At 48.3% G+C, this 12022-nt stretch overlaps 1 protein-coding gene across 3 annotated transcripts in view; it reads right to left on the bottom strand.

Moving 5' to 3' along the window:
- Window positions 1–12022, bottom strand: part of NPAT (nuclear protein, coactivator of histone transcription) — a 95782-nt gene that overhangs the window by 66616 nt on the left and 17144 nt on the right. For all 3 annotated transcript variants that reach the window (XM_073582997.1, XM_073582998.1, XM_073582999.1), the window contains exons 6-9: window positions 11247–11480; window positions 10445–10508; window positions 10249–10348; window positions 7046–7137 (exon numbers count right to left, since the gene is read on the bottom strand). In XM_073582997.1, the coding sequence (XP_073439098.1) occupies window positions 7046–7137; window positions 10249–10348; window positions 10445–10508; window positions 11247–11480 (490 nt within the window). The remainder of the gene's footprint in view (window positions 1–7045; window positions 7138–10248; window positions 10349–10444; window positions 10509–11246; window positions 11481–12022) is intronic.

Here is a 12022-nt window from a genome sequence, read left to right as displayed (position 1 = left end):
TTGTGCTGCAAGCCTAGAGACTGGAGGGTCCACTTCAGGCGGATCTGTCCAATCCTTGGTGTCTTTCTGTGGAAAGGGGTATTTTGCTTCCAAATACTTGCGATTGGCGAATTTTTTCTCAGGTTGCGAAAAATGCTTAGAAAGGATTTTTTGAAATTCTGGGTGATTAGGGAAGACCTTCGATGGTTTCTGAACACTTTCAAAGGAAATCTTGTGTTCTGGTGCTTCCGGGGTTGGATCTGAAATGTCCAGCACCCAAAGGATGGAAGAGACGATATCCTCAACTATCGCAGTATTGCTAGGGGGACAAGGGAGCAAAGCGTTCTCTGTTTCGTTATCTGAATTGGAGTCACATATGCCCTCTGAGTCCTGCGCATCGCTAAGGAGCTCCCTAGCGGGCGAACTAGAGCGGAGGTTTCCCGTGGTCTGGGATCGTTGTGGAGATCCGCATTGTCCTTCTCTATCAGGGGACGGCCTCGGTGACCTGAGGCCACTGTGTCTTTCCCTGGAGGGGGAACACCTATTGCTATGTGAGGACGCAGATGAACGCGACCTGTGGGTCCGCTTACGCCTCGAACTGTCGGAAGCGCCCTGATCATGAGACCGGACATCCCTTTGCTGGGTAACGTTCATAGCCGAGACATGACCCTGCAGATATGTGGAGGTCAGGTTATCTATAGATTGTGTCATAGACTGCGACATCTGAGTCGCCCATTCCGGCGCAGTAGCGGTCGCAGAAGCGTTGGTAGGGACTTCTTGGGGTTCTGATCCTGTTTTTTGGGTACAATCCCGGCAGTGCGGGTACGTGCTGCCGCTGGGGAGAGTGGCCTTGCAGGCTGTGCAGACTGCATAAAAGCAGTCTTGCCTGGTTCTTTTCCTTGAGCCCGACATAGTACCTAGGCTGATTAGTGGAGGCCCTACAGGGGTATCTACGCAGAGGAAAGGAGTAGAAGAGCGCTATATGGTATAGGAATTCACAGCTGAGTACCAAGGACCCAGCTGTGATCTTACCCCACCGGTGCTCCCCCTTAGGTCCAGCGCTGATAAGTCCCACGTCCTGTGCCCCCCCCCGGAGACTGCTGTGCTGCGTTCTTCCAGGTGCAGCAAGATGGCCACCGGATTCTGAGGTGGAGAGGGAAGGGGGCGGAGAGCTGGAAAAGGGCGCGCTGGGCCATGTAAAAGCGCGCCCCTCCTGCCTCGATCCGCCCCTTCTACACTGCAGTGTCATTTTCGTCATCCGGGGGGGCGGGAATGGGGCGGCGACTTCGGCTAGGCCGAAGCCGCGGCCTAAATTTGAGGTCTCCTGCCCAGCAGGGCTCCAGGACGGCGCGGTCGTCCGCGGGGGGGGTCAGATTTAAACCAGACCCCCCAGAATAAAAGGAGGGCTGGCGGTGGGGCCATATATGTGACTGGGGCCCTGTGGAGGGTCCCTTGGGGCGCCATTGCTGCAGAGACCGGGGCGCAGGGAGCCCGGTCTCTGATAAGTGCAGTGCCTCGCTGCACCTCCCCCGGTCCCAAAAGGCGCCCACAGGTGGACTGGGGTCCCTGGTGCCAGGTACAGGCCCTACCTGCGGTGTCTCAACCTAATACCCCCAGAGGGGGATTAGGGAGGGTGCTGCTGTCACCGTCAGGGGGCTTCATCGTCGCCTCGACCTCGACCCAGAGCCGGACGGAACTGAGGAAGGAGGGGGGTCTCGACCTCGAACCAGTACCCGAGGGACTGGTGAGGGAGCGACATGGGGAATAGCCACCTCGACCTCAACCGGGTACCCCTAATAGGGGACCGAGGAGGGAGCCATGCCGGGAGTCTCGCTGGAGACCCTCTTTTCTTCATCTGTAGTCCTTTGGAAAAAAATCCAGGAAAAAGACGGAGTAAAAAAAAAAAAATCTTAGGTGTGCCTCATGCGACACCAAGCAAAAACTGGAGAAGGCTAACGCCGTCCAGGGGTGTATACTGCAGAGGAGGAGCCAAAGTTAATCTTTTTCAGATTATGCATAGTGTCGCCTCCTAGTGGACAGCAGCATAACACCCACGGTTATGTGTCCCCCAATAAGGCGACAGAGTAATCTAAGAAATAAAGGGGTCCCAGAGTTCCTTTGCTCCACACATCTTAGAAAAAATTTCAAAAGAAATCTTTGCTTCTATGGTGCGCTTGGAAAGAGCTGAAACCATTATATTAGAAAGAGTAGACAGAGCTTTAAGACCCAAACAAAGACCAACAGGTCCTCCGAGAGACAGACTGTGGTCTCCCGAGCTTCACTTGACACATCAGTCATTCTAATTAAGACAAGAGATGCCATAACTATCCTATGACAACGCACCAACACAAATTTTCCATGATATTGTGCCATCCACCCTAGCGAAGTGAAAGACCAAATCCAGCTTGTGGAGGGACTTTTCCAGTGGATGAACCAGAGAAGGACATAGAGAGGGAAGGACACTGTCTTCATTGATGTGAAAGGCAGAAACCACCTTGGGCAAGAAGGAAGAAACAGGATGAAGGACTACTTTGCCCTGGTGCAGAATCAGGAAAGGAGAACAACACGACAGTGCCGCTAGCTCAGAAACTCTCCTGAAAGACGTAATGGCGATTAGGAAGGCCACTTTCCATGACAAGAGAGAACGAGACATCCTGGATGGGTTTAAAGGGCGCACGCTGAAGAGCGCCGAGAACAAGATTGAGATCCATGAATCTATCGGAGGATGGAAAGGTGGCGCCAGGTGGGCGACACCCTGAAGAAAGGTCTTCATCTGGGACGGAAAGGCATATCTCTCTGGAAGAGAATTGACAGGGCTGACACCTGTCCTTTAAGGGTACTGTGCGAGAGGCCGAGTCAAGATCCACTTGAAGAAAGCCAAGGATGGAAGGAAGAGAGAAGGACATTGGAAACAAACCGTTTTCCTCACACCACCAAAACAAGGCCTTCCAACATCTGTGGTAGATGCGCGAGGATGCCTGTTATCTCGCCTTAATCATAGTTTCCTTCAGGACTGAGGCTTCAAGGGCCATGCTGCTAAACTCAAAGACTGAGAACTCGGGTGGAAGAGGGGGCCTTGCGAGATAAGATCCGGACGGTCTGGAAGCCTCCCGGGGACGTCCGTGAGCATGTTCACGAGCTCTGCATACCAGGCCCGTCTTGGCCAGTCTGGAGCTATCAAGAGAACGGGAATTCCTTAGAAGGAAGGAAGGCAGAACTGCCTTTATCTTTTCACGACTCTCGGAATCAAGGTGAGAGGTGGGAAAAGATAAGGTAGCTGAAACTGGGACCAAGGGATCACTAGGGCATCGTAACCGATGGCCATGGGATCCAGGGACCAGGCTACGAACTGAGGAACCTTGTGGTTCACCTGAGATGCCATTAGGTCGACATCCGGAGTGCCCCATCTCTTGCATATTTGGTGGAAGACAGCGGGATGGAGAGACCACTCGCCTGATGTGAGATCCTGACGACTCATAAAATCGGCTGCCCAATTTTCCACTCCTGGAATGTGAACGGCTGATATGGTAGGGATGTGACGTTCTGCCCATCGTAGAATTTTGGTGACCTGTTTGCTGCGAGTCCCTCCCTGATGATTTATGTAGTCCACAGCCGTGGTGTTGTCTGACTGAATGCGGACCAGCTTGCCCACGAGGAGGGACTGCCAGCGGAGGACAAGAAAGGTTGCCCTGATTTCCAAGAGATTGATGGGGAGAAGGGCTTCCTGAGCGTTCCAGTGACCCAGCACGGTGTGATGAAGGAAGACCGCTCCCCGACCCTTGTGTCGGTGGTGATGACCTGCCACCGAAGCGGGAGAAATGACCTCTTGCACAGGACTGAGGCGGATAACGTCTACCAAGTCAGAGATTGCCTCTCTTTGAAGGGCAGACGTAGTGGACTATCCAGGGAGGCGGTCTTCTTGTCCCAGGCGGACAAGGGGGCCAACTGAAGAGGACGGGAGTGGAACTGGGCGTACGGCACAGCTTCCATGGAGGCAACCATCTTCTCTAGAACCCTCATGCAGGACCGTAAGGGCAGAGGGACAGGTTGCCCTAGAGTGGATTCCCTGGTGGAGAGACGAAAACCTCTCCTTCGGAAAAAAGACCCAGGCCTGGAACGTGTCGAACTCCATACCCGGGAAGATCGAGAGCTGAACTGGGGTCAGGGAGGATTTTTGTTTGTTGACTATCCAGCTGAGACGGGTCAGAGTGTCCAGAGTGATCTGAAGACTATGGTTGCAGTCTCGGCGGGACGGCCCCTTGATCAGGAGATAGTCCAGGTAAGGGATTATGAGAATCCCCTTGGAGCAAGGATGGCCATACCGATGCCTTTGAAGGATGGTTTCCTTCTCTCCCCAGGGGCTGACGAGGGATCCTGCAGGGAAGAATTCCCGGACAAGGATAGAAAGGAACGGAAAGGCAGAGGCCCTTTCCTATTGAAGGGATGTTTGGGCTTTGACTGGGGAAGAGAGGTACTCTTCCCCCCGGTAGAATCCAAAATTATTTGGTCTAGCTTGGACCCAAAATGTCTGGAACCCTGAAAGGCCAGATTGGTGAGTGACTTCTTAGACGTTGGATCTGCATTCCACGCCTTCAACCAAAGGATGCGGCGTATAGCAATAAAGTTACTGCTCGCTCTGGTGGAATAGTTGATATTTGCCGGCGTGAACAATCTGGTCTACCAAGTCCACCAGCTCCTCCGTGGGAGCCGATGCTACGGCGAAGTATTTTGGCCCAGGCAGAGACAAACTTCGCCACCCAAGTGGACGCGAAGCTGGGGCAGAGGGAGGCACCAGTCACTTTGAAAGCCAATTTGGCCAACGACTCAATCTGCCTGTCCGTGGCGTCCTTAAGAGACGCACCATCTGGCAGATACCGAACTGTGTTTGAGGACAGGTGCGAGACCGGCGGGTCCACCTTAGGGGACTCTGCCCATTTACTGACAAGGTCTGTACTAAAGGGATACAGAATATCTAGCTGTTTCCTTCTGGGGAAACGCTTCTCAGGATGCTTCCAGTGTTTGGCCATTGTCGTCTCAAACTCTTTATGACTGGGAAAGGTCCGAGGAGGAAGTTTTACCCGTTTGAAAGAGACGGAGTGTTCCTGAGCGGGAGCCTCATCCTCTTTTAGTTTAAGGGTTTGAGTAATAGCCAAAATAAGACTATAAACCATGTCCTACAATCTTGGGAGTCTAGTCCGAATCAAACTCAGATCCGGACTGGGAATCCATGTCCGACTCAAACGCCTCCTCCGAGGAGGTATGGGGAGAGCGGGGCATCCTGGAAGATGCAGAGGGGCCCAGAGAGCCCTCTTTCTAGACACTCTTTCCGATTAGTCCCTGCGAACGTCGTGGCTTATTTTCCATCCGGGGAAAGAAGGGATCTGATAGGCTGGCGTGCCAGAGGCATGGTCAGCTCTAGAAGATCTGCCGCCCAGGAAAAGTGAAAGTGCCTTCGCCATTGGAGGAAGAGTAAGGGGTCGTGGCCAGACCGGGACAGACACAGGGGAAGAGGGAGCTCTTCCCCCTGTGACGCTGGGGGGATTATAGTAAAAATATTGGCGCCAACACACGCAGAACAAGAGGAGGAACAACAAAGAGCGGGAAAGCAGGAAGTGCGCTCTGATGTAGGGGGCGCTGTCGGGCTGTAAAAATGCCACATCTAAAGAATAAGAAGGTCGGGCCCTACGGAGGGACCAAAATAAAGGTGCTCTGCAGTGTGCTCTCCCAGCCCTGAAACGATGAATAAAGGAGAGGAACGGGATAGCTGCTGGAAAGGGCACCCGACCGCAGGGGGTATGGAGAAGGAAACATAGCTACCTGCAAGTGAGTCCACGAAACCTCTTCACAGCAGAGGATCACATCAGGAGCCCTCAGATAGGAGAGGGTCACTGGTATCGGAGATGCTCCATCCAGCAGAGTCTCCAGACGGTGCAGAAGACAGCCTCAACCCCTTACAAGAACGGGGAAGGTCACCGCTGGTGACCACCGTCTTCCTCTCTGCCCTCTCCGAGGAGAGGGATGAGGAGGCGAAAGGCAAGGACTGGCCACCGGTAATCGCCCTGAAGCACCCCTAAGGGTGACAGGGGATAAAGTCCTGCCTGCGGGTCCGAGAGTGGGCGATGTGGGTGACACACTGCTCTCAGTCGCATACATGCAGGAAAACAGGGTGAGACATTACACATCGCTATCCTAGACGATGAACCTGAAAAACCAAAGGGAAAGGATAAATAAATAAAAACAGGGTACCTGCAAGGGAAAAAACTGTGGATCTGGGATCAGATCCAGGTCCGCCTCCTACAGACACTAAGCTTAAACTGAGTTGCTTTGTGACTGTCGGTGGGTGTATACCGCTGAGGAGGTATTTTTCCTTTTTTTTTGCATAGTGTCAGTCTCCTAGACACAGCAGCATACACCCATGGTTATCTGTGATAAAGAAATGCATGCATTCTGAGGGAGAAGGAGGCCAAAAATTTGTTTGTTTCCACGCAGAATGTTCAGCAGCATGTGCACAGCGCTTTTGCTTTTCCCATTCATTAACATTATGTGCACAACGCACTTCAAATTTGAGGCAATTCCGCGCATCCAAAAAACGCTGCGGAAACGCATCAAAATACGCAACGTGTGCACATACCCTTACAGTTCCTTAAGACATGGAATCTTTGGGCAAGTGAAACCCCTACCAAAGTAGATACCCAACGTATTTGCTTGATAGCCATTTCATAGGGTGATCTATTCCTTTTCACCTATAGCCCAACTCCCAATATCTTATTGTATACCACTACACATCAGATAGATTTAGATAACCTGGCCTGAATTAAATTATTTTCTGACAAACCTATTATGTCTAGGTACCAAGTTGTTATTCTGTTTTTGATGTATTTAGTGACATCATGATGTAAGATCATTAATATTTCAAGAAAGTTTTGGTCACCGAGTTGGATCACACGTACGGTTTTAAAAATAAAGAATTGTTAACAAATAGGTATCCAGGAATAATTTACATAGCAATGAGCTGAGTGTCTACTGTCGCCATTATATATAATATATATTACACACACAATCTTACCCTCCAAGAAACTTGTTGATATTCTCTGCCAGCTTCTCTTGAAGACTCTTATTACTTAAAATCTTTTCCCTGGCATTTTCAATCACCATTTGCTAAAAAGTAAAAATAAGTAGGTAACAAATCTGTGACATGTGAAATGGGTCGCTCACATTTTAAAAAAAACATCTGGAATTATTAAAATCCGTTCACAAAGCAAAATTCTCCAACAGAAGGGAGGGATTCCAAGCAAATTCTCTGGACTTGCGCAAATATGTTATATTTTTTGCAGATCCAGGATGGGACTGACCAGACCGTCATTTTTGGGTACTCTGAATAGGTAGGTTGTAGTGGCACCCTAGGAACAATGATTCCTTGCAACTGAAAGTTGTGGATGGTTCAGAAGAAAGAAAGGGTTGGACCCAGTCCTTTTGTTTGCCCTTATTCACACACTGAGGTCAACACTGACACATGGTAGGGTTTTTAAAATTAGACAGTGTAGGACCGCCCCGATCAGTTAGCTTGACGTGGTGGGATGGCTTTTATGATATTTTTTGACCAAAAAAAGTATTACTGGAAAAGGAAACTTATTATAATGCACTTTTTGCTTTTTATTTACTTCGTTACAGCAGGGTTTTTGCTCACTTTTTCTCTTGTAGGTTTTATATGTTTTGTGGCCAATGTGAACATGCATTTATGTTCTGCATGTGTACCAACTCAAGTCAAACTTAATCTTTGAGGGTTTTTTACTTTAGTGTAGTCTACGGGAGCAATTCAAACCTCTTTAAATGAGAGGAGACGTTCCACCACCCAAAAAAGTGAGTTGGTGGAAGAAGATATTCATAAAGTGGAAAACCTTGAAGTGGAGAGCCTTGTGACGGGTATGCTATAAAGTTTATATTTCAAAGAGTGCTGCCGGGAGCTGGAGGAACAGGCAGACTTTCTGTTGCCCACCACGGGAGGAGTCACGAAAGAAGCAAAACGTCTGGTAGCATCTAGAAAGCAGAGAGCGTCAATCATTTGGGGCAACAGAGCTCTCTGGCCCCAAGTAGCATCCTTGATCATCTAGACACTTCCTGTCTAAGAGCCTGCTACAGAGAACAGAAGCCCTGTAAGGACCTTTTAGACCCCAGTCAGCAGACCAGGAACTGAGCCAAACAGCATGCCTAAAAGCCAAAGTTTTGCTACAGGCCTCCAAGTGTGTTGATATGAGGGAATAGAATTTGATGTGTGTAGTAATCAAGAGAGAAGATTCTCAAGTGAAGCTGTTTAGCTAAGAACATACGGGCCTTGCTAACCTAGGACAATGCAAAAGCATGACATAACCGGCTGTCGGGGAGGAAAAAAAAAAAAAAAACACTTGAGAGGGAACCAATACCCTTATGAAGCAGATCAATGAGGAGTGCTACGTCAGAAAGAGGCACGGTAGAGAGGCAAACTACTTGGGGGTCCACAGAAGGAGATGTAGATCATTTGGCAACCAATTCCTACACAAACAATAAGGCTGCTTCAAGCCTCCTTGAAAAAGTATGCACCCATTAAGGCGTCTCCATTGTGTAGTCAAAAGTCTTTATGGTTAAGAAAGGCGACCTGTTGATTGCGGTGCCGACAAAAGGAAATTGCTTTCTGGGAAGAGGTGACTGACTCGTCCTTAACTTGGAGGTAGTTTATCACTGCCCAAATAAGATCCTGCTTGGCTGATATCATCCTGAGGAAGAAGTGAATTTCACTTTGAAACGCGTTGGGAATATGAATAAAACAGCTATCTTTTGAGTACAAGCGAATGTGTGTCATATTAAGCAGCGCATAAAATCCCAAACAGCTCTATTAATTCATATATCTCTGCGGTCACTGGTATGGCCTGTGGATGTGCGGCAGCTGACTGGCAATTATATGCGATTTACCTCTCCTATACCAGGTGAGTAGAATTTTAGTACTGTTCGTACCCTGTTTATCAGATAAGACCCTATTTGTGCTTTCTCCATTCCTTCAGTGTGAATCAGCTAATCCTATTTGTAGCAGAAAGAATACTGGAGCTACAGACTGAAGGTTTCTGAGATGCAGGGTCATCAGGAGCCTGAAAAGGGGGCAGAAGAGTCCTCAGATTAAAGGCCCTTTTACATTTAGCAATGCACCAGCGATCCGACCAGCGATCCGACCCGGTCAGGATCGCTGGTGCATCGCTAAATGATCGCTAGTGAGCTTTCACACAGAAAGATCTCACAGCGATGCAGCAGCGACGCAGCGCACGATACTCCCCTTTCACACACAGTGATCTTGACGTCCTCCTGCCGCCTCCACGCGTCGCTCGTCGTCACAGCAGGAAGCCCCAGCAGGAAGCTGACGACGAGAAATGGAGCCGGACATTCTCGCGCGATCAGCGATAACCAGCAGTGGAGCCGGTCGGAGGTAAGTATCACACATAGCGATATTGCTAGCGATATCGCTATAACGTCACAAAATCGGTGACGTTATAGCGATATCGCTATGTGTAAAACCCCCTTAAGTGGAACCATGTCTGGGGAGGATGAGAATTTAATCAGCTATCATGTGCCTTTAACAGCCCGCGGGTGGATTGGAGCTCCACTAGCGGCTGCTAACCAGTTAAATCCCGCTGTCAATCACTGACAGTGGGATTTAACACGTGCTGGCCAGAAGTGTGTCATTCATTGTTGCAAGGGTGCCAATGGGTTGTCATGACAGCAAGCGGTCTGCTGATGACCCCTGTCGTGCCTGTCATTACCATACTCCTGTGAACGACGACTTACGGCCGGTGATACACTACTATGAATAGCACAGGTGATCGGATGATCACACCTTCAGGTCCTTCTAAGGGAACTATACTTTACTGCATGCACGCATACTGAAGATATGTGACCATAGAGTTCGCCGCTTCTTTTTCTTATTATTGAAGTTATTCAAAATTACAAACTTGTCCAGCAAAAAGTCAAAACAACCCTCATACGGCTATGTTGAAGATAAAATAAAAAAAAGTTACAACTTTTGGAAAAAGGGGAAGGTAACACAAACAAGTAAAGCTAAACATTGGGTGCAGAAGGAAAAACATGCAGAGGCTGGAGAGACATCTGACTGAGATGGTTTAGTGAATCCTGCATTGAGCAGGGGGTTGGACACGATGACCCAGGAGGTCCCTTCCAATTCTCACATTCTAAGATTCTATGCAATTTAACATTAAAAAGAGCATCAACCTATTACAATCCACTTACAGGAAAGTCATTATCGATGATGGCCTGAAGGTTGTCACCATTTTCACCTGTGTCTCCATCGGATTCTGCTGTAGCCGCCCGTCTCCTCCTTTGAATATCTCTGCAAAAATTAAACGTTATAATAAGCAGCTAGTATTTTATTCCATGGAAAACTAAATGCAGTGTTATCATAGAAACATAGGATAGAAGAACTCACTGTTTACGTCTCACAGGAGAAGCGGTGGCTGTGAGCAGAGGTTTTTTGTGTGCTGCTTCGACAACTAAGCCAGAAAGACAGATTATTAGTGATGCAATTTATTGTTTTAGGTTCAGTAATGCTCTACAGGTTTTAACAGTGTAATATCGTATAAGTTGGCAAACTTTCTAGATCATAATGCCAGCAGATGTGACTGTACAGTTACCATTTGTGCACACAACACGCACATCTACAGACTCTTCACATGGATGTGAAAGGGGAAAATAAGCAGAGCCCCCAACGCAGCAGTAGAGCCTGAGCTTTAACCGCTTTACAAATCAAGTATATTGGGTTTTGTTCACATTTGCATCAATGCTGACATATTGTAGGGGATCCCTCTGACGTTAATGCAATTTGTGATGAGATTTATGAAATTTTAGCGAGTATTAAAAGGGGTGTCTGGAACTTTAACACTGATGGCATATCGTTAGGACAGGTCAACAATATATGATCGGTGGTGGTGCGACACGCTACACCCCCCCGATCAGGTGTTGAGGGTTATTGTACATCCAACACCTATTCAAATCAATAACTGGTGGATGTTCAGTACCCAGCCGCAGCCACTATTCCTTTGACGGAGCTGTGCAGTGCCACAGACACCAGGAACTGCTGATTCATGGGGGAGCTGCGTGTCGCACCCCCACCAACCAGACATTGATGACCAATCCTAAGGATACGTCACCAATGTTATAGTCCTAGACAACCCCTTTAAAATCAGGAGTAATACATCAATCACGTTTGCTGTAAAGACAGATGAACTCACGGCTGCTGGAGGTAGAGTTATTGCTTTGTGCAGTAGTTTCTGCTACGATTGAAGAGCTGGCGATAGGTTGTAAGGCACCTGGTGTGTGTAGAGGTCGTAAAACATACTGAGTAGCCAATATTGGGGTAGAGGTCTGTTGTATCGCAGGATGTGGATTCAGGGAACCTGAAACAGCCAGAGGGGAGGTCAGCATTCTCTGCCGTAATCGATCATTTATCCCCTTTCTTGTGCGTGCTGTGGAGTCATAAACAAAAACAAAAAAAAAGTTTCTTTTAAATTTTAAAAATCTAAAAATTCACATAAAATAATGAGGGACAGAGTCAGTGTGTTTTACAGATAAAAGAAAAAAACACACCATAACTGAAATAAACTACAAAGATTAAACAATTAGTTTGTCAAAATTGAGCAGAATAATTGCACTGCAGAAAACACACTGATCATAAAGTCCCAATCCAGATTTCCTCTTTCTATATAATGTAGTGTAAAGGCAGATGAATGGAGATCAATTTATAAGTGTATCCCTATCTCAGAAAGTTGATGGTCATCTCTTTTAAAGGGAATCTGTCACCCGGTTTTTGCTAGCTCATCTGAGAGCAGCGCAGGACAGCTCTCTGTGTACACTGCACAGTGACCGTAAGCTGCCAACCAGTGCTCGGGACACAGTTCCACCAGGGCTCATGAGCGCTGTAGTCCAGGCAGAGATGATCTCTTGCTGTAAAAACACTCATTGTATTGAAAAAGTCTTGGACCCTACCTCATGCTGCCTTCAGATTACA

The sequence above is a fragment of the Dendrobates tinctorius genome, unplaced genomic scaffold (genome assembly GCF_039654945.1).
Source record: "Dendrobates tinctorius isolate UK_male_01 unplaced genomic scaffold, ASM3965494v1 ptg000075l, whole genome shotgun sequence".
In the NCBI taxonomy this organism is placed as follows: domain Eukaryota; kingdom Metazoa; phylum Chordata; class Amphibia; order Anura; family Dendrobatidae; genus Dendrobates; species Dendrobates tinctorius.
Note: the sequence above shows the minus strand (reverse complement) of the source record. Positions and strands in the feature narration are given on the sequence as shown.